Genomic DNA, 23,331 nt, shown 5'->3' with positions numbered 1-23,331 from the left:
CTTTTTTTAGAAACAGAGCAATGTGGTTGGCTTCTTAAAATAAATAATTTCTGAAACAAATAAATAAATTTCAAAAAATATCTTTTTAAACCTTAGAGAGCTAATATAACCACCATACAAGTTCATATAGTATGTATATTCATATAGTATAATGTATTGCATTTGACATTATTTGAAGATAAAGAATGAGGACAACACAAATGCGAGTAAATAGATTATATTCACCTTTTTGTTAAACAAATTCTTAAAATCTAATTTTAAAAAATAAAAATTAACAAAACAGCAATTATTAGGAAACTTCATGATTTATTAAAATATGAACATTTTCAGGTACAAATTGGTATTAAAAATATGAGGTGCTGTTTATTTATTTACAAATACAGTTTTTTTTAAATTTACAAATACAAATGAATATCACAGACTTGAAAGACATCAGTTTTTGATAGGGATGCTCCAAATCTTTAGGAGTTTGGCTAGCTTAATAATTATTTTTCTCAAATGATAAAAAGTTTAAAAAACGGAAAAAAACATTCATATATCTAAAATATACCTTTGACTAAAAATCTAAAATTACATGTGTCAAATATTTTTAAAAAATGTGTCGTGCTCGCAGCTCACACTGCCAGCTTGGCGAGTTAAGGTCCGGAACGTCTGCTCTCGCACCCCAGAGCCCAAAGGTCAAGAAAACTGAAATGGTCACAGTAGGCCTTCATGACTTAACGAAGTTACTATTTTCTCTGATAAAAACATAGCAATAAATTGAAAAGAGCATTATAATAACAATAATTGAAAAGATAGGTATAACCAAAACTGTTATACTCTGCATCTTCATAGATTTTAACAGAGTAAATAAATTCATAAAAAACAGAGTAAAGAAAGAGTTGAAACAATAAAATAGCTGGAAAAAAATACAAAAGCAATTTTTTTTTTCATTTTCTTTTTTTTGCAGAATTACATTCGAAAGATACTTTTCTTGGTCTTCTAAAAGGAAAGAAGCACTCCTGATTTTTTTGTTCTCATTTAGGAATGAAAAAATTACCTAAATGACTGGCTTGCTTCAGCTAGAATTTTAAGTTGATAAAATAAAATAAAAAAACAATGAATTAAATAAAAAGAATTCTGAAATCACAGAAGTTTAAAGGATAATTTGCTCTAGAAATTTAATAAAATATGACTGTGAGTGGGGTTTTTATTACAAATTCAGATATTCAGAATATCAAAAATTGGGGGGGAGGTAAATCCCATTTTAAAAAATAGATTTTTCGGTGACCTAAATCCTTAACTTTCCATGATTTTTTAAAAATAGTTAAAATTATGACAAATTTTGTTCAATACCGAAATCTATGACTTACTAGGTGCGCAGATGCCCTGTATATCCCAGGTTCACTATAGCGGGGTTCGACTGTATTTATTATTCCTATTTGGAGCATCCCTAGTTTTTGTCAGCAATCATCGGAATTCACTCTTTAAGTGCCAGATTCCTTCTCCGCCAGATGATCTAATAAAATCACAAATTTTGCTCAATAAGGCCTTGAAAACCGCCGTCTGGTGAATAGGCAGCCTCGTTTTGAATGTATCGACGATTTCTTGAGTGCTAGCCTGTCCGTCCACAGATGCACCAAAAGCTACAAAGTTTCGGATGTCCACCAACAGATCGTCGTGTTCCGTTCCCGCTGGTAGTCTTCTAAGCGATGACATTGATTCATTTTCATCATCACTTGGAGCATCAGTGCCAAAGACTACTTTACGCTTTTTTATGGCAGACAATAAATCCGATGAAGATGGAGTCGTATCAGCTTTTTTATTTTTTCCATCAAATAAATGCTTCTTTTCACTGAAAGACTTGGTACTTGTTTCTCCCTGAGAAGAAGCAATTGGCAGTTTTTTCTTTTGTCCGAATCTCGGTCTAAAATGATAAAAATGAAGTATCTGATTGAAATGTGTATTACTTTTTAAATGTTTTCTGGAAAAAAAATTCCCTGTCTTCCCTGTACATATTATATACAATATATTAAGAGGAAACAACAATTATTGTGCTCTTATGTGAGCTATATTGGGCTAACTATATTTATTACAGTAGGGAACCCATTATCCGGAACGATCGGGACCATCACTATTCCGGATAACTGATTTTTCCGGTTTTCTGAATCGCTACAAAAAGGTGTATTTTTTATTGTTAAACCCAACTAAAAAAAATTATTTTTTTTGGAAATAATCTTAAAAAGAAGAAAAAACGATGGAGTAGTACACTAATGATTATTTCCAAAATGATGGTAAGGTAAACATCTTTCAAAAAAGAAAGAAAAATCCTAAAATCTTATGAGGAAAACAAAAATTTTTTTTAAAAAAATGGCGGGAAAATTTATCGAATTTCGTTCCGGTTTTTTGGTTTTCCGGATAACGGGTTCTGTACTGTAGTTTGAATTGCTGGAAAAGCAGCTTAACATACTTAAATAATGCTATAATAATTGAAATAGTTTAGTATGGCTAAAATATCATAGTTAAATATCCCATAGATTACGCTTTGAGGGGTCACCATTTTTTAAAAGACAAAAATAAGAAATTAAATTCCTTGCATTTTCCCAGTTTGTAAAGAAAAAAAATCAAAATTCCTTGCATTTTCCTTGTTATTATAAATGATTTTTAAATTCCCTATAATTTCAAGGTTTTCCCTGTTCTCCCTGCGGAGTGTCAGCCCTGTTTTAGTCCTTGAATAAACCCTTATCCTAGCTGTACACATCAAAGAATAAAAAACATTATTGGATCACATTTAATGAATAAAAGCTTTTGATCTAAGATATTCAATTACTGGATACTACATACACTAAAAAGGTAAAAAACGGTGACTAATAGAAAAAGCGAAAAATTATTAAAAGTCTCGTGGCAGAATTTTTTTGAACTGGCAGTGACAAAACTCTCTAGCACCAATATTTTTCTGCAAGATACTTTTAATAATAACAAACATATATGTTACTAATTTAAAGTAACAAAAGAGCTTTGTTTACAAAAAAAACTACATATATATATTTTTTTAATCGAAGTTGTAATAGTTTTTTATTCGTATATTATGGATGAAATTCTCGCATTTTGCACAAATTATTTCCTTCGTCGCATTTTGTAAATAATCATCTCAATAAAAAGAATTATAATGAAAAATCATGAAATTCGTGGTTGCAATTGCCGAAAAAAAGATCGAATACGAAATCACACGAATCGGACTCCTAAAATGCGTGTTTTGGTTCGTATATCGTATAAAAAATATCGGATTTAAATACTATGGTAAAATCAATAGCAATAACTGCCTAAAATGCGTGCTTTGGTTCGTATATCGTGTAAAAAATATCGGATTTAAATACTATGGTAAAATCAATAGCAATAACTGCCTAAAATGCGTGTTTTGGTTCGTATATCGTATAAAAAATATCGGATTTAAATACTATGGTAAAATCAATAGCAATAACTGCCAAAAATTCCATAGAATTATTGCCTTAAAAAGTGCAGGATTCGAATTTTCCATATTGTTTGAAATACATCGGACATTTAAAATCCAAGTGAAAATCAACATCAATAACTGCCAAAAATACAATCAAAACATTACATCAATTTATGATACTATCGGAGTAAATCGAGCACATCAAAAAGTGATTATCTAAATGTATGATTCAAATATTAAGTACAAATTTCTGTAGAAAAGAAAAGTAAATTTTTAACTTTTCAAAAGAAAAATCTTTCTGCAATAACTCTGTAACGTTCTGCGACAATGTCGGTGTGATTCTGCCACGGGGATTAAAAGAAACACTATCGACAACACTTTCTTACATATTTCTTTCAGTTTATCAATGAAAGTCAATGCAAGAAAGATTTGAGTTCTAAGTATAAAAATGTAATGCGTGGAAGTAGAAACGAGTGAATGACTAAATTGAGAAATTACATAATAAAGTATTAAATTTCTACTCCTTTTTGTTTTCATAAATTACCACTTTTCAGTTTGTTTCAAAAATACTCAATTCTTAACCAATCTGATCAGAAACATTAAACAAATGAAGATAATTTGGAACATGTTATATGGAATTTAGAAAAATTTGTCAAAAAATCCTATTTTAGGAAGACGCGAAGTTTTAAGAAAAAAAATGGACAAAATAAAAGCTAATTTTTAGGATGCCACAATTTATTTAAACTGCAAGTTCTCTTAATTGCTAAAATTGTTTATTGTTGGTTGTTAGAAAAGTTACAGAATTCCAGGTTTTTCTGCCCCCTATTGCAAACAAAGTCCAATTGTCATTAATTTTACGAAAACAGGTTTTATGCAATAATTATTTTATGGCAGTTAATTTAAGGCAGTTATGATTTTTGTCAAGGACAGGGAGGAGTATTTTGCATATTTTAACTAATATTCCACTCCACAGCCTTGTAATTTTGAACCCAATCCAGAAGACAAGGGAACTCCCAGATCAAGTATTGGGAAAAATTGCCTTCGTGGAGGACTTTTCGATAGAACTAAGCTGCATTTGCATTACATGGAGCGGGAAATCACGAAAACATCCCATGGTTAACCTTATGGCAAGGGGATTCTATCCCATGATTCGTCTACCACTGAGGATATTTCACATCAGCACTGTGATCAGAGAGAGCAGGAAGCAGAATTTGTATCGACCAGTCATCGCTGGGATTTGAACCTGGTTCACCTCATTGGAAGGCGAATGCTCCATACCCTGAGCCACTATGGCTCAGAGTATAAAATTGTGAAAAACATGTTTATGTAATATTTGAATGTCCCCAACGGTCCTTTTAAAGTACCTCATCTCTCCATGCTGTCCTGTCCAGGTGGGCACACCCTCTTCTGCTCTTGCGCACAGACGTCTTGATTCTCTCAGTGCTTTGATGGCCTCTTTGGCCACTTTGCTGGCCTCACCTTCCACAATCATGTAATCGGGATCTGATGACTCAACAATCTTATCGTGCTTTAAAGCTGTGTGAACACCTTTAAGAGATAGGAATAAATACAGTAGAAGCCCCACATTGGAAATATTTTTCAAGACAGAGGTAAAATGCTAAAACTGGGTTCCCACTCTTTAAAGAAAGCAAAATTAAGGATTTTTTTCATGAATAAAATTAAGCACTCTTTCGAAAAATTAAAGACTGTAAAAATAGTATAATTGTTTATCATCGAATATACGATCAGTGGACAGTGACAATTATTTACCTTTTTTTTCTAAAAAACAAACAAACAATAAATAAAAATAATTTTTTTTCATTATAATATAAGTACTGATATGATTGTATTAATTAACAGGGTTCGCCAAATTAGGACCAGGCAATGTTTGCAAACCCAAGTTGTGTTTTTTTAAAAATATTTTCAGATTGTTAAATGTTAACATCTATGAGACCAATCTGTATTCCATTTTTAATGATTTCATTGAAATTGAAGAGCAAAATTAAGTGCAGAAACTAAGATTTGCAAATTTTTTCATACATTAAAAAAAAAAGCAATAAATAAAGAAATTTGGGAAAAACATTGAAAAAATTATTAAAACAAGTTTTTATGTTTTGCTGCTAGACATGCATCACATAGTCAGTTGTGGGCCAATCATGCTAAACATTCAGTTATGCCAAAAATTTTGTCTCTCTAAAATGTTGTACCCTCAATGCATGGCCTCATTCTTAAAGATGAGATAAAAGAATGACTTTTTTTAAAAATATTTTCATAAGACTGAAAAAATCTTTCCTATCAAGTATAGGGTTACTGGAAAACTTAGGACTTTCAAAAACCTTATACCAAAATTAAGTATATTTAAGAGTCCTTATTTTTCAAAATAAAAATTAAGTAGTTTCTAAGGACTGTGGGAACCATGTAAAGATTTTATGTTTATAATGAGTTAAATTATTAGCCTCACATTAACTTCCATTTCTGAAGTTTTGCATCAAATTCGGATTTTAAATTATAATATAAAAACTAGAANTATATATATGGAAGAGAGAGAGAGAGAATTTCAAATTCCATTAATTTCATTTTAATACTTTGAAACATTATATTCTCTTGCAAAGTTGTAACGGAAAGAAAATGATGCTGTTTTAGGAATACAATGCAGGTACATATGCTACTGTCTTTCATTTTCAATAGCAATATTATTATTATTTTTCAAATATCAGATAAAAATTTATAAATATATTTATACAATGTAAGCCAATTTACCAAATATGATAAATAAGTAACTCTTCGAACTTACCAGATTTCCTAAACAGTTTACTAAGTACATAATCATCTTGCTTCATATCTTTCTCATCATCATCTTTTGGAGGCTTATAAAATGATTTTTTGACAACAAAATCAATTTTTTCCCCATCGACTTCTAAAATTAAGAAGTTTTCCTTTTTTAGGCAAAATCAATTTAAGCAAAATGAAGACTCTATACTTTACAGGGAATAAAATACTTTTATTTGTAAAAACAAGTTCTAATGGCATTTACCAGTAATATATTTATTTATCTCTTCCTTTTAATATTATTCATTTTATTTATTACATTTTAACCTAATTCAGAGTTAAAGGCATGAAATTAAAAGTGTTGTTTCTTTCTTTCATTTTTAAGTAATCAAAAGGTTTTGTCTCCTTACACAATATTTTATAATGAAGATATTCAGTTACAGTTTTACTATTATTCATTAAATTAAAAATTAGTCCAATTTAATTTTAAAATAAATTTTACGTAAAAGTATGTTCAGTCAACATAAGTAGTTAAAAAAATGAATACTAAAAACAATCACTTAAAATTTTTAAGTACTAATTAAGACTTAAGGCTATTTACACTATTATATACATAACAAGATTTATTTAACAAGATTATTAAGATATTTAACAAGATTTTTTTATCAGTGAAATAAAAATTTAAGAAACAAGTTTGTGGATGAAGCTGTAATGGTTAAGGAGTAAAATAATTAAATTGAAATTTTATCAAAATGAAGTCAGAGTAAACGCAATCAAACACTTTGAGATTTCTGTTTTGATCAAAGAATCCTTAATTAATAGTCAAGTATTTTAGTTTTCTTCTCTTTAGTTTTACTTTTTGACTTAAATATTTGACAATAATTTCACATTTTAATTAAATGTTGAATAAGTCAACAGCTCAAACAGTATCGCTGAATTTTAATGATGACATATTTTTAATAGGCAAGAAGACAAAAGTAAGCATTTATTTCTTTTGCTAACTTTCAATCATTTAAGTGTATATTTTTCAAAAAATAAGTAATTAAATAAAAAATCAAAGCCTACTAGCGTGGTATATTTAATGTTAGTTCTGTAATTATTGTAGATAAAAAGAACTTGCTAGGAATATAAAAAAAAATTTACTTGCTATGATTCTTTTAGTTTTCTTCTCTTTTGTTTTACTATTTGATGGATTATGTGAGTGGAAATCATTTCTCTTCACATGATTTTCTCTTTTAACACTTTTTTTAATGTGTTTGTCTTGTACCTTTACATCATTCCAAATAGTTTCCTTAGTTTCAGCATTTTTCGATTTTTTCTCGGAATCAGCACTATTTGGCTTATTTAAAAGTCCCAAACTCAATTTTTTGGCAAGATTCTTCATTTCTTCCCTTTTTTTATCACTAAATGTGACAGAAAGTTCCATCTTTTTGGATGGAATGACGGCTGTTTCTTTGGAATAAGCGTGGGAGTCTTCTGGTGGCGGTCGAGGCTTTTTCTTGTTCACCTTCACTTCAGATCCGGTTCCAGCAAATATGGCACTGGTCTCCGTTCCTTGAGGTCCAATTTCGTGATAAGTGAAGAGTTCCATCAAGTCATTACTCTTAAAGAACCTCCTCTGTCTGGGGTCCTTCAAAACTCTATTGGTGACAAATTGCTTGAAAATTTGCCTAAATAAATGAGAAAAAAATGAGTATACCTAAAGCCTTTTATAATGACAATTTGGAATAAGAGATGAAATTGTTGTCATAGCGAGCTTGCGATCATAAGCAAATACACATACTGTTAGAATAGCAATAAAAAGATTAAAAGATGAAATCAAAATATTTTCTTTTATTTTGAACAACTATTTTGATTTAGAATAGTTGTTCAAAATAAAGCTTAATCTGAATAATACAATAAACTAAATTCGAGGTAGCTAAATATCCAGAATAAACTGTTTTTGTCTACAGATTGTAGACTGACTTATATACAGTAGCTTAACTCATCCACAGTAAAAGAGAGAGCAGCACAAAATGCTTTAAAGTTCTTTTTATTTCTTGCTATTATAAAAAAAATAATTAAATATATAATTTAATTTTTAATTTCATTTTATTTTATTATTTTTTAAATTAGTTATTTAGTTGTTTTTTCTCCGTTTTTTAAGTAAAAGAACATTAGAGAGATGATACAGTAGAACAAATTTACCAACACTGATGCCATGAATTCAAAAATACATCAATATAGCAAATTTATCATCTAACTTAGTAGAATGTAATTTCATAGTCTGTCTGCTAGAAACCAGAACTAGTTTAGGTAATCAGTTTAGATAATTGAGGTAATCAGTTCAACCTAAAGTTATTTTACAAAATTATGAAAAAAAAATCTAAAGAATGGATACCTTAACGAAACATTTGTTTCAAGTAGATACATATTCAAAAGAAAATAATGTGTTGAAAATTACAAAGTTTTAAACAGTAGCATTGCTCATCTACAATAAAAGAGATAGCTGCACAAAATGCTTTAAAGGTCTTTTCATTTCCTGCTATTATAAAACAATTAAATTTTATAATTTAATTTTGCATAATATAAAGTCTTCAAAATAATGGTTGTAGGCTAATGAGAAAAAAAATTAAGATAAATAATTTACCGATGATATATTTTTTCTTCAATGGTACCAGATGTCAATAGACGGTATATGGTGACCTCTCTTTCCTGTCCTATCCTCCAGGCTCTCTCCCTGGCCTGTGCATCAGTGCTTGGATTCCAGTCTGGGTCATAGAGAATGACACGGTTGGCACCTGTCAAATTAACTCCTAGTCCACCCACTCTAGTAGTCAGTATGAACACAAAAATACTAGGATCCTATTTTTAAAAGCAAAAGGAATGATTAAAATTTTTTATGTGGTGGAAATGCAAAGTTGATTTACTATTCATATGAAAATCAGAAAAATTTTTCAAAGGTCTAAGATCAAAGATTTTGAATTCTATTTGAGATTGAACTTAAACTTAATATCCTAATTCCAACTCCTTCAACAAAAAATAAGCACCTTTTAAGTACTTTTAAAGTACTCAAAAAATATTGTTAAGCTCTATATACATTAACAAAATGCAAAATAATTTTAAAAAAGACTTTACATCTTCATGATGAAATAACTAGCTTCTGACAAAGAAGTCTTTTTCTTGATTACATTAGCCATTACTAAATGTTCGAGAGATTTTCCTTTTCGATATCAGAGGGTGTAAAGTGAAGCCGGAAATTGAGAATATCTCGCAAAATGCAGCAGAGTTGCACATAACAGTGCAATAATCTCACCGAACTCAATTCAGTAGACACACATGCGGACTCCCAAGAATTTCATCAAACTTGTAAAATTATTAGCTTTTTCATACACTATGGACTAACGGTGCACCGAAATAGATGGTTGTTGAATAAATTGTAAAAACGCTGAATAGAACAATGTGAAAAGCATGCTTTTACATACTATGTGGCGAAAATCGACATGGTAAAGAAAAAATGTTTTCAAAAGGGAAAATTAAGCACTTTTTAAAAACACCCAATGAAAAAAGCACCTTTAAAGGCTTTCAAAAAACGAAAATAAGCACTTTTTAAAAATGCTACATATAAATTAAAGGTAATGTCAAACTGTATGTAGTAGACCATTGTTTTTAAAAAACAAACAAGTTGCTGAAACTCTTTTCAAAACATCTCCTAAATTGTTTTGTATAAAAATTAAAAAGTTGAATTAAGAAAATACTACAAAGAATATTTTTTTTCTTTAAATTTTGCTACTTGAGTACTAGCTGAACTGTATCGGAATTTATTCCTCTTTCCTTCCTTCTTAGTATCAATATGTAAAATTCAAAATACAATTTAAATATAAAGAACATGAAGTTTTTATGCATAACTTTTAAGGATCTTATGTTTGCAAATTTTGCCACATGTATGTTAAATTAAGCAGAATTCTTACAATAACAATTTCTGTCTGATTGCATAGAGATTTTTCAGACAAATTTAGAATTGTGATGACAGTGCTACAGATTCACTTCAAAGATTTTGATGACAGGTGTTTGATTTTTAAAGAGGAATGAATTGTTTCAAAATATATGTTTGAGAATAAAGTTCACAAATATGTTTACAAAAATGACATTATTACATAAAAAAATTATTAATTTTTAAAAAAAAAAAAGTCTTGACATATGTTGGATGAAATATACTAACGGAATTAAATTTTGCTATTAATGGTTGCCTTGAACCAATAGAAGTACTCCCATCCATTTTCATGTATGTGTATTTTCTATCTTTAATAAACAATTCCAGAATTTCCATCATCTGAAAAGAAACATTTAAAAAAAACTTCACTCAGAGAGGTCAGGAGACTAATTTAAAAAAATAAGGAAAATATATAGGATTTTCTTTAGGGGGGATATCAGAGGACAAAATAAAGACATGGGAAAATAAATTAAATAAAATCCCAAATGAATATCTTGTAGGATTGATTTGAAGTAAAAAATAAGTAAAGTATAATTCTAATTTTCTTCAATCGCAGCTAAACAAACATTTCCTTTTCAGTACTTTTTAATACTGGATGATCTCTTGAATATCTTCTCAGGATTGTTCAATTGAAATCATGATTTGAATAAATTATTTTTAAAAAATCATCGATACAAAAATTAAATTTATATTTAGCCTATTTTAAGTTTTTTTTATTGATTATTATAGATTCAAAAAATTTTGCAAATTAATAGCAGTTTTGAATAAGTTTTTTTAAAAATATAATCATCGTATATTTTAATAAATCATAATTTTTCAGAATACAAAATGAAATTTTTAAATACTTTTTTTATATGTACATAAAAAATTACCACAGTTTAATATTGGAGTCTCAGAAATAAAGTAATCATAAATCTTACTTGCAATTATGAATCAAAATTAACTTAAAAAGAAGGATTAATTTTAAAAACTATAAATATAGTTATATTTAATTAAAAATTTGAAGAAAATATTTTTTAAACAGAGTAGCTTCTACTTATTAAATATTCTGATTTTAATTAATCTAAAAAATTAAACAATGTTACAGCCTTTTACAAGAAATAATAAAAATAAATGTTAAAACTTATTTATTTAAAACTTTATTGGCCGTTCATCGATATCAAGAGTTTAGTTATTTTATATGCTTGTCGAAAGATTTTCCAGGATTTGGCTTAACATTGCATTATTTCCTAGCAATTCCAAGTTTCTCTGAACCAGTGGGAGCCCCGTTACGATTGCATAAGGGGGAAAAGAGAATCAGGGGAACATTGATGAGATTCACGTACTTACAAAGGAAGTTCAGATATAAAACATAATACAACAGATTTCAAGAATTAACCAAAATTTGAATGGAAAAAAAAACATGCAAGTTCTTTTAGGAAAAAATATAAGTAAATACTTTAACTTGTCAAACTATATCAATTTAAACAAACAAACAAAAAATGTCTTTAAAACCCAGTCTAATTTTAAAAGGTTTCTAATCATATAACTTTGCTATTTACCAGGGGCTATTGTGACACAAAGTGAAAAACCCTGAAAATTTTATGTGCAAAATAGATATCAAGATAACAATTTATATACCAAACATGTTTCATATTTAACATTAGTTTTTTAACTAGCATTTAAAATGAAATGACTTACAAATGAAAATAAATCAGAAATATTGGATTTTAAAAATGAGAAAATGCAAATTGCGATATTCAATTTTAATTCGTGTAAATACAAATCGAGATATTGGATTTTTCAATCATTTGAGTAAGAATCGTGATGTACCATTTTTGGATCGAGTGAAAATTAATCATAACGTGTAATTTTCAAATAAGGTATATATGAAAATCGCTGCTTGATATTAAAATCGTGTGAATAAGAATTGCAATATTAGCAGATTTCTGCACAATTCCGAATATTCAAATGACGGAAGTCTGCCACGCAAAAATATTTAAAATCTCAGAAGAATTAAGTGTATGTAAATGTCTCGTTAATGGGACTTAGCAAAGGTTTCAAAATTTTGTCGGATTGTAAGTTTGTAATTCTCAGACGTCTGCGAACCAATGTTCTTGAGAAATGCTGTATTTTAAGAAATACAGTATAACATCTCATATCCGGACGTCCCTTTTCCGGAAGGATCGATTTCCCGGACACTTTTTAACAATCAAAATAAACAAACATCTCTTCATCTCCCCCTTTCTTTAAAAAAAAAAAGGGTCTTTTGACAAGTTTTCTCTTCTAGCTTGCACTGAACCCCTGATTTATGCATTGAACCCATAAATCACAAAGGGGAAGAAGAGAAGATCTACCAAGATCATTGAGTGACCGTTAGCGACGCTCCTACTCTGTATCGCAGGAAAAGAGGGAGATTTGTTTTCAAAAGACTGCAACTGCGTCCCCTCCCGTCTCTTTTCTTATGCAGCTGGCTAGTAAAAGAGGCATTTCCTGGAACCTTTTTATTAGAGTGTCAGGGGAAGAAGAAATACTGTAAAAAAGGGTAAACANGACCCAGAATTCCGGTATACAATCACTCTTGAGTTATAATACACATTTTCACCCAGTTTTAAAAAAAAAATTACTTCCTTTTCAGGCTAAACAAATGTATTTTGATTTGCTGCACATTTCAAAATAGCAAAAACATCATCCTGCGTAGTAAAAAAATATATTTTATACAAAATGAATATATGATTCAAAGTATAATGTGTGAAAATGAGTATTGAAATGACACACAACAAAAATAATACATAGGGAAGGAAAAATTATGCATCTTATTGTAATAGAAAGGGAATACAATTTAGACTCTTTAACTATCCATTTCCTCTCTTTCTAATTCTCACAATTTGGCTTTCTTATCATGCTACACACTATACACAAGAAACAGTTTCTTTCACTAGGGGGTGAGTTTGAATCATTAAAAAAATGTTATACCTCCCAAAATTCTAAGTGTAAGGGAATTAAGCGATGAAAAGGAGATAAATTTTTAATAAACCTGTCTACTTTGAGTGAATAACAAAACCCTGTGTCCTTGCTGATGCCACAATTTAAGCAGTGCCTCGACCACAATCATCTTTCCAGATCGCTTGTAATATCCGTAGTGGTCCTCTACCCCGAGAAGTGACTCGTCAGTATCTTTGAATATTTTAGGTCCACCATCAAACAGGTCAGGATGATTACAAATTTTTCTGAGATTAATAAGGCCCACAAAAACCTAAAGCATTTTAAAAAAATATTTTTATTACATAGAAGCCATTATAGACAAGTGATACAAAAAATTGTTTACAAATCACAGTTGTTAAAAGCACATTTTAAATATATATTTTTCTTAAAAATAAAAAAAAGAAGAAACAAAAACATTTGTCTATAGAAGGTACATAAATAGAATGTATTTTTCTATGAATGTAAAGATGTACTAAAAAAAAGAAAAAAAGGCATGAGCGAAAATGAGTATTGAGTCAGTAGATTGCTAGAAAAAAAATTATCTGAATTTTTTTCCCAATGTGTGAAATTCTTTTTCTCCAATGTGCATTATAATCAAGTGATACAAAAAATTGCTTACAAATCACAGTTGGTAAAACCACATTTTAAATGCATTTTTTAAAAAAAGGAAGAAAAAAAACACATGTCCATAGAAGATATGCGAATGTAATATATTTTTTTATAAGTGTAAAGATGTACTAAACAAAAGACAGGCATGTGATTGCTAGAAGAAGAAACTATCTGATTTATTTCCCAATGTTTGGTTTCTTTAGTACTTTTTCGGGGAACAATCCTTTAAATGTTTGCCATTTTGGAATTACTTTTCCGATTATCAATTGTATACTTTTGTTTTTGCTTCAGTAGTTCATTAATTCTAACCAAAGTTACTATAGAATTTTTATAATTTTTTTTTATTTTCGCGTTCTTGAAATTTATCTGAAATTGCGTTTTTCACTAACAAACATGCGTAAAAAAAAGCTCATGGATCGTGAATGATAACCTAGGAAGAAAAGCAAAAAAAAGAGGGTACTAGTAAAGATGGAATAAATGTCTCGTTATTGAGACTAATTTAAGAAATTTAATTTTAGAATAGCGAAACTCTGAGAAATTTTTTGTCAGAATATTAACTATTCATTCGGGGAAATCGGCGAATCAACGGTCGTGAGATTCATGGAAATCTGCAAATTAATGGAAGAATCACATGCTTGAAAAGACCCTCGTTCAATCATTACTATATCCTAAAGTCTATAATATATACATAAAAAAGAATAACAACCTGTAACCTAGCATCTAAAATGCTTCCAACTTCCTTAGAATTAATGTAACCTTTATATAATGCCTCCTGTTCTACTGACAGCTTGCAAAACAAAACCTGCAATGAAATTTCATGTTAATACCAAATATGATAAACTTAAACAACATTCAAATATGATAAACTAAACAGCATATGATAAACTTAAACAACATTCAAATGTGCAAAGAGTTACCTGCTCATTTTTATTAGGAAGATTAATAGCCATTTTCACATCAGATTTCATTCGCCTCAGTAAATAAGGTCTGATTGTATCTCGTAACACGGTGGCACACTTATAAGCAGTTTGGACCTAAGCAGAAAAATTTGTAAACTGACAATAAATTCTAAAACCATAAGTCTGTCGTGCAATTGAAAAACAATGTAAGTGCTACTTATAATAGATTTTGAAAAAGTGCATTAACTATTGTTTTCTTTACATTGAAATGCTATGAACGCTAAAACAAAATTTCACATATCAGATTTTTATTCATTCACTCATTTTTTGTAATGTGTAGCTTATCATACAAAAATACCAAATACATAAAAATCGCAACACAAAATCTTTTTTGTAGTTCATGTTGCCCTTTTTATGTATTTGGTATTTTTGTATGATAGCTACACATTACAAAAAATAAATAAATGAATGAATAAATAAATAAATTAAATAAATAAATAAAAATATGATGTATGAAATTTTATTTTAGCGTTCATAGCATTTCAATGAAAAGAAAATAATAGCTACGCCACTTTTTCGAAATCTATCATGTAGCACTTACATTGTTTTTCAATTGCACAACAGAAGTATGGGACACTATTTTACCATGAAAAAGAGAAATATTATTGAGTAATATTTCTCTAGAGTACTATTTTACTCCTTTCTAAAGTACAATTTTACTATTTTCTAGGGTACTATTTTACTGAAATTGAAATAATTGTAATTACTTTTAATTGTCTATTGAAATATACTGTTAATTGTATTTTATGTATAAAATCCAATTAATACTTAATTACTATGAATAATTAAGAGCTAATCATTATAATCATTAAAAGTATTTAATGATTATTTTCAATGGCTTTCTATGTTTAAAATAATATACTTAAGATTTTTGGTTTTAAACCGTTCCAGTAAAAACAAGTCAAGGAATGTCAAGTTAAAAACCAGTTATTTCTGTCAAAACCCCAACCCTGATTTTTGCATTCTTTGACTATAAAGAACTTATCAAACTTTCGTTGTTTCATCTACCTATTAATAACAACTGTTGTATTCAACTTCTGTTAAAAGAAAGTATATTATTTCATGCAGGCAAAAATGAAATGCTGTATTGTAAGGTGAATTAAGAGAAAGCAATATAAGTCAATGAATTCAACTTCAAAAAACCAATTTAATCAGTTTTTTGATTCAGATTTAGATGCTGCTTTGTATAAATGATTAATTCAAAAAATAAACAAAAGAGTGAATAGTTCAAGTAAATTTTACAATTGTAAAAAATAAATAAGAGTCACCTGAACTTGAGAAGCATTTGAATAGCCACCAAGAACTATCGGCACAGAAAACTGCTGCATGAAAACTGGTAGGGTGCCAAGTTTGCCAGGAAATATGAAATCAAATAAAGACCATAGTTCTTTCAAATTATTTTGGATTGGAGATCCAGACAATATGATTCGATGAGGTGTTCTAAACTGAAAAACAAATAAAAATGTTAAAACAAAATATTTTTAAGTGCTCTCTTATTAATGGATTTTTTTTTAAATCCTCATTTAAATTGGTTCTGGGGTGAACAAATTTATGATTCCAGTCATTAATTTGTAGTAATTTATGCTAAGAACAATGTTTAGCATTTACTAAAAAAATGCATTTGTATTTTTACACATTTTCTAGGTTATTGCAACTAAAATTATGTTACTTTTTCCAAAACAATTTATTACTGTTTTCAAAGATGACAATAAAAAATATCAAAAAGTTTTACAACATCATAAGTGGTTTTCAAAATTATAGAAATTAATATGTAGAAAAGGGTTAAAAAAAAAAAAAAACTTTTTCAAAAGCATATGAGCTTTATTTATGATCAATTTTTTCATTGAAGCTTATTCAAGAATTAGAACTTTAAAAATGAGGACAATCAAGACAGTTAAATAGTTTAAATAAAATTTAAATGATTTTCAAAATTATCGAAACTAATATGTAGAAAAGAGTAAAAAAAAAGAAAAAATAACTTTTTCAAAAGCATATGAGCTTTATTTACTGATCAATTTATTCATTGAAGCTTATTGAAGAATTAGAGCTTTAAAAATGAGGACAATCAAGACAGTTAAATAGTTTAAATAAAATTTAAATGGTTTTCAAAATTATAGAAATTAATATGTAGAAAAGGGTAAAAGAAAAAAAAAAAGAACTTTTTCAAAAGCATATGAGCTTTATTTACTGATCAATTTATTCATTGAAGCTTATTCAAGAATTAGAACTTTAAAAATGAGGACAGTCAAGACAGTTAAATAGTTCAAATAAAATTTTAAGTAATACTCAAAATTCATATTTTAAGATAGGTACTTTCACCATTTCAGCTAAGCACTATATTTTTTAAATAGATTCTGGATATAAAATTTATTACAGTCAAATTTTATAGAAAAAATTAATAAAATTATATACTCTCGATAGCTTGAAAACCTTGTTATGTCAAAAAAAAAAAAAATCCCCTTGGCAGGCATTATATATCCACCTAATGTTAATTTGAAATCCTATGTTGAAGAGTTTTTTCTCAAAAGCTTATGTCAATTTTTTTTAAATAGATATTGAATTTTTTCGAAAAAATCACAAAGTTAATTGTGAACCAATTATTTTATATTAAATGCATCATTATTTTTGTCTTAATTTTTAAAATAAAATTATAATTGTTATACTTAGACTTAAAGTCAACTATCTTAAAGTCAGACCTAAAGTCAACTACAATACACACATATTTAACAGTAATTATTCTTATGTTTCATTACTCTACTTTTCAACAGGGATCGTGACTTTTTAAAAAAATGAAGAAAAAAAAATCAGATTTTTTTTTATTTAAATCAAATTTTTTTTCAAAATTTAAATCAGATTTTTTTAAATTTATTCTAATACACATTAAGAACTTTGATTTATGATTAAAAAAACTATATAAATGTTTAAACAAAATGAAATTAATATTAAAACTATATTATAACAATATTTCAGAAATTCTAACTACCTAAAGCAATTTTTCATTATAATACATAGCTTTGAATGCATAGCAACCATTTTTAAACAAATGCATGATTGAAATTTAAAGACTAGATGAAATAGAGAATTTAAACCCTATTTTGTGGAATATTAGGGTGATTTCTTTTTAAGATAACGTCAAGCTTTAAAAATTATACATTTTCCACCAATAAAATATAATGTAGATTTTTATTCCCCACTTTTTCAATCAAAAGGTAGAATTTTAATGAACATTTTTTTTGTAAAAAAAAATTCATGTTTATTAATTACTTTCCACAGTTATGCAAGTCTATATTCAGACATTAAATGTTTACTTTAATCTTTACTTTCAATTTCAAGAATCAAAAGATTTTTAAATATGTAATTTCAAATGTGTTGGAATTTAACACACACCAAGAAAGAAAGTAATTTCATTAACTAAACTTAATTAATGCAGCAATTTGTTGAAAATAAATTTTAAACTAAGAAAAGAAAATAATAAAAGTAGCAATAATTTAAAACACTGTTTTTCAACTTTTTAAATCAATATATATATTAAAAAAATCAGTTGATTTAAATCAATATTTAAAAAAAAAACCATTTGATTTAAATCAAGCTGATTTAAATCAACAAACCCTGCTTTTTATAGTAATATTTTCTACTTTTTAGAACATATTCAGTTCTGAACTTGTTATCTCAAAAACTAGTTAGCTTGAAATTGCTTTAGCGTCCTTTCAATTTTGAGATATCGAGAGAGTATACTGTATATAAATAAAAAATAACATACCTGTTTTACAGCAAGAGTAGCTTGAGCATCTGGATTTCTAATTTTGTGCCCCTCATCCAGAATGACATAGTGCCAGTCATATTCAATTAAGGTGTCCTTATGCTGGACGACACCTGCATATGAAGTGATCAATATTCCATGGCTTTTGTTTACATGGCGTATCAAAGCATCCTGATGAAGTGTTTAAAACATCGATTATTTTGTGACAGTATGCAACACTTTTTTTTTTAGACAGGGTATGCTTATTGTTGTGTAAATATTATAATGCAAGAATATCAAAAATGATATTCTCTGCCTTTTATTACGATTTTAAGAAGAATTTATACTGCACTTATTATGCTCAAATATTAGATTTTGAAACTAACAGGTTATCCACTAAATTACAGTTTTAAATATAACATTTATAAGTTTGTATAATGAAGATGATATTTTGCTTCAAAATAAGAATTCACACATGTCTTCATAAATTTAAATCATTGATATTTTCAAAACATGAAATTCTGAATATTTTACACGTAGCATAATTTAAATGAATAATTTTGTAGAGGTTTACTTTTACCTCTAAACGCATTTACTATTAAAAAAAATTTACAAACGAAAGCGATGACAAGTATAAATTCTAGTTCTAATATGTTTAAATAAAATATACAAGAATTTTTAGACATAAATGTGATTGATGATTTCTTTAAACTTCTGGACATTGGACTTCCTGAAACTTCTGGATCGCGGTTAGCGGAAAATCCAGATTTTTCTGGAACACAATCATCTCTGTGTTCTGTACCCTCCACATAAAAATTACTTATATAACTGTAGCTCGTGTGCGATTCTGCAAAGCATTCCAGTTATTCATATTAAAAACAAGAATTACGAGAAANGTAGATTTTAATTCCCCGCTTTTTCAATCAAAAGGTAGAATTTTAATAAACATTTTTTTTTTCGTGAAAAAAATTCATGTTTATTAATTACTTTCTACAGCTATGCAAGTCTATATTAAGACAGCATTAAAAGTTTACTTTAATCTGTACTTTCAATCTCAAGAATCAAAAGATTTTTAAATATGTAATTTCAAATGTGTTGGAATTTAACACACACCAAGAAAGAAAGTAATTTCGTTAACTAAACTTAATTAATGCAGCAATTTATTTAAAATAAATTTTAAACTAAGAAAAGAAAATAATAAAAGTAGCAATAATTTAAAACAATGTTTTTTAACTTTTTAAATAAATATATATAAAAAAAATCAGTTGATTTAAATCAAAATTTTAAAAAAAAATCATCTGATTTAAATCAAGTTGATTTAAATCAACAAACCCTTGCTTTTTAGAGTAATATTTTAGAATATATTTTTCTACTTTTCAGAACGTATTTAGTTCTGAACTTGTTATCTCAAAAACTAGTTAGCTCGAAATTGCTTTAGCGTCCAAAGTGTTGTTTTATCGCTTTAATACAAGATAGACTTATTCAGAAGGTTAGCAAATATTTATTCACCTTAGCTGTTCTATTTTTCATCCAGACTGTTACCATCCAACATATAATAAATAATTTATAATCATCTTACTTAATCGATTCAATACTACACGTCCTTTCAATTTTGAGATATCGAGAAAGTATACTGTATGTAAATAAAAAAGAACATACTTGTTTTACAGCAAGAGTAGCTTGAGCATCTGGATTTCGAATTTTGTGTCCCTCATCCAGAATAACATAGTGCCAGTCATATTCAATTAAGGTGTCCTTATGCTGGACGACACCTGCATATGAAGTGATCAATATTCCATGGCTTTTGTTTATATGGCGTATCAAAGCATCCTGATAAAGTGTTTAAAACATCGATTATTTTGTGACAATATTTTTTTAGACAGGATATGCTTATTTTTGTGTAAATATTATAATGCAAGAATATCAAAAATTATATTTTCTGCCTTTCATTATGATTTTAAAAAGAATTTATACTGTACTTATTATGCTCAAATATTAGATTTTGAAACTAACAGGTTATCACTAAATTACAGTTTTGAATATAACATTTATAAGTTTGTATAATGAAGATGATATTTTGCATCGAAATAAGAAATTTTCGTAAGTCTTCTCAGGGGTGATTGTGAGCCCAACTCAAAAATCCTGAAAATTTCTTGTGTAAAATCATTAATGACACATGTCTTTATAAATTTAAATCATTGATATTTTCAAAACATGAAATTCTGAATAATTTACAAGCAGCATAATTGAAATGAATAATTTTGAAGAGGTTTACTTTTATCTCTAAACGCATTTACTATTTTACCAGGAAAAAAAAAATTTACAAACGAAAGCGATGACAAGTATAAATTCTAGTTCTAATATTTTTAAATAAAATATACAAGAATTTTTAGACATAACTGTGATTGATGATTTCTTTAAACTTCTGGACATTGGACTTCCTGAAACTTCTGGATCGCGGTTAGCGGAAAATCCAGATTTTTCTGGAACACAATCATCTCTGTGTTCTGTACCCTCCACATAAAAATTACTTATATAACTGTAGCTCGTGTGCGATTCTGCAAAGCATTCCAGTTATTCATATTAAAAACAAGAATTACGAGAAAACCCTCTTTTGGAGGTTTAATTGCATGCAAAGAATATAAAAGTATACATTAATAAACATTTTTAAAATAGGAAAAAATGATAGAGTATTCTCAAAATATATGTTAGTCAGAATTTTTTCTTAATCATTTTAGAATTAAACATGAAATTTTGCTTCGATTGCTTTATTATATACAGATTGAGAATATATTTTTGACAGGAAAACAGAAGAGTGTTTTGAAACAACAGAATTTTATTTTCTGGTTTCTGTTATCATTATACCTTTGACAATATTTACCTTTTTTCCAGAAAAAGATCCACTCTCATGAAGAACAACTGCTCTAAAGGGAGGCCACCATTTATGACACTCTTTCACCCACTGGTGCATCACTGTTGCAGGGCACACTAGGACCACAGGACCTAGTCCTTTAAAGCTACAAATAACAAAATTGCTCTTAAATATAAGTAAAAAAAATAAAGTAAATAAATAATAAAGTTAAAAAAAATAATAATTCAAACAAATTACTGTTATAATAAAATAAAATGAATTTTTACTAATGGAGAAGTTGAACTAAATTTTTTAATTTCAGAAGAGAACTGTTTCATAAAATGCTAAAATAATTGTCATAAATTAGTCAATTCAGAACTTTCTCAGAAGTGTAGCAGTCCAGGTATGTTAATTACACAAAAAATAAGGTTAATAATAAAGTGATTAACTGTTCTTATGGCTAAACTATTGGAACCAGATCCTCCAGCTTATGGCTGCCCCCAAAATTCGTAGGGGGAAAAATCAGAATTTTTTAAGAATAACATGCTTATTTAAAGAAAGAATACTTATTTCATAACATAAATTGTCATTTGTACTAAAGACTTAGCATAAAAAATTACTTGAAATATTAAAATTGCACGTTAATATGTGGAAATATGATCATTAAATTGAAAGTTATTCAGATATTTTAGATTTTATCACTACTATACAGTTCATTATTAGATGCGCTGTAGTTTTTAAATAATTGCATGTTTTGCACGAGTTTATATGAAATAATTTTATAATTAGACATACATGCAATGGGTTTTTATTCAAGAGATTTTTTATATACTTCCTATATGTATTTATTTTTAATGAATTGCATTTCAATGTTAACCAATTGATAAAGATACGTAAACAAGTGCAAACCAGTTTCAGTTGCGTTATTGCATGTGTCAGTTGTAGATGTGTTTCTGTGGCTTTATGCACTGTGCTTATTTGTTTTGCAGTTTCATTCTAAGCAGTTATTTGTTTATTTTATGTGCAGTGTATAAACAGGGTGGCCACTCAAATCAGATTTTAAATTTCCCTGATTTTTCCAGGTTTTCCACATAAAAATTCCAGGTTTTTATTTCTTTTTTCTTATAAAGTGTAGAGTGTGTACAAGAAAAGTGTCTATAATAAAAAATATTTTATTCAAAATATTATTTTCTTTAACAAATCATCTTGGAAAAAATAATTTATTTTGACAATTTGGCAAGATTTTCTTAATAAAATTTTTTGGTACAAAATCTTGAATCAAAAATCATGTATTGACCAACAAAAGAGTAAAATTAAATATTAATATATAGTTAGTTCTTAAAAAAAAACTCTTTTTTTAAAATTAAAATATGTTATAAAAGGTTAAAATGAAATAAAAAAAATTAGCCTTAATGCATTCATTGTAACAATTTGTCAACAAACATTGCTGTTAGCGATTGTAAGAAAATGAGTGATTGGTTGGTTTGCTGAGAAAAAATAATTCACAGATTTCTTTGAATGGGAGTACAAAAGCTTTCAGAAAAAGAAATCTATTATTATTAAATTATAACCAACTAATTTTTGGAGAATTTTATGAAGTTAAAAATACAAAAACATTTTGTCAAAATAGAAAAACATTACCACCAATGCATCGGAACCAACTTCAGCCGTAAATGGATTCAGCCCAAAGACAGAATTTAAAAATAGAAGCTAATATCCTAATCCTTTCTTCCACCTCCACCACAATCTTTCCTAAATTACACATTCCCATGGCGGTCAAAGGTTTCTACATTCATTTTGCTACCGTGAAAGAATTTTATGTAGCATTCTAGTTTAACAGAGCTGTAATGGAGGAAATTTTGATGCAAGCAAAGTATCGCTAAGTTGATGATATTTCAACTTTTTGGCGATACATTTCTGTCGAAAAAAAGTGGGTATAATGGATGAAATAATTTAAATTAAGAAAATTAGTAAATAATTTAAATTAGTGAAATTAAAAAAATTATCATAGAAAAACGAAAACAATAAATAAGT

At 27.9% G+C, this 23,331-nt stretch overlaps 1 protein-coding gene across 2 annotated transcripts in view; it reads right to left on the bottom strand.

Annotated features, from left to right (window-relative positions):
- Positions 1-286: 286 nt before the first annotated feature.
- The window catches only part of LOC107440567 (DNA excision repair protein ERCC-6), a 39,467-nt gene continuing 16,422 nt past the window's right edge, over positions 287-23,331 (bottom strand). Inside the window, exons 8-19 of one of the 2 annotated variants that reach the window (XM_043049087.2) lie at positions 21,328-21,463; positions 18,468-18,638; positions 15,976-16,152; positions 14,666-14,782; positions 14,455-14,550; positions 13,192-13,410; positions 10,404-10,514; positions 8,832-9,046; positions 7,346-7,872; positions 6,228-6,350; positions 4,798-4,981; positions 287-1,906 (exon numbers count right to left, since the gene is read on the bottom strand). In XM_043049087.2, the coding sequence (XP_042905021.1) occupies positions 1,450-1,906; positions 4,798-4,981; positions 6,228-6,350; positions 7,346-7,872; positions 8,832-9,046; positions 10,404-10,514; positions 13,192-13,410; positions 14,455-14,550; positions 14,666-14,782; positions 15,976-16,152; positions 18,468-18,638; positions 21,328-21,463 (2,533 nt within the window). In that variant the 3' untranslated portion in view covers positions 287-1,449. Of the gene's footprint in view, positions 1,907-4,797; positions 4,982-6,227; positions 6,351-7,345; positions 7,873-8,831; positions 9,047-10,403; positions 10,515-13,191; positions 13,411-14,454; positions 14,551-14,665; positions 14,783-15,975; positions 16,153-18,467; positions 18,639-20,105; positions 20,277-21,327; positions 21,464-23,331 lie in introns of both variants that reach the window. The other variant, XM_043049088.2, reaches the window with a different exon arrangement.

The sequence above is a fragment of the Parasteatoda tepidariorum genome, chromosome 9 (genome assembly GCF_043381705.1).
Source record: "Parasteatoda tepidariorum isolate YZ-2023 chromosome 9, CAS_Ptep_4.0, whole genome shotgun sequence".
NCBI classification, from domain to species: Eukaryota; Metazoa; Arthropoda; class Arachnida; order Araneae; family Theridiidae; genus Parasteatoda; species Parasteatoda tepidariorum.
The sequence above is the reverse complement of the archived record's forward strand: the minus strand, read 5'-3'. Positions and strand labels throughout refer to the sequence as shown.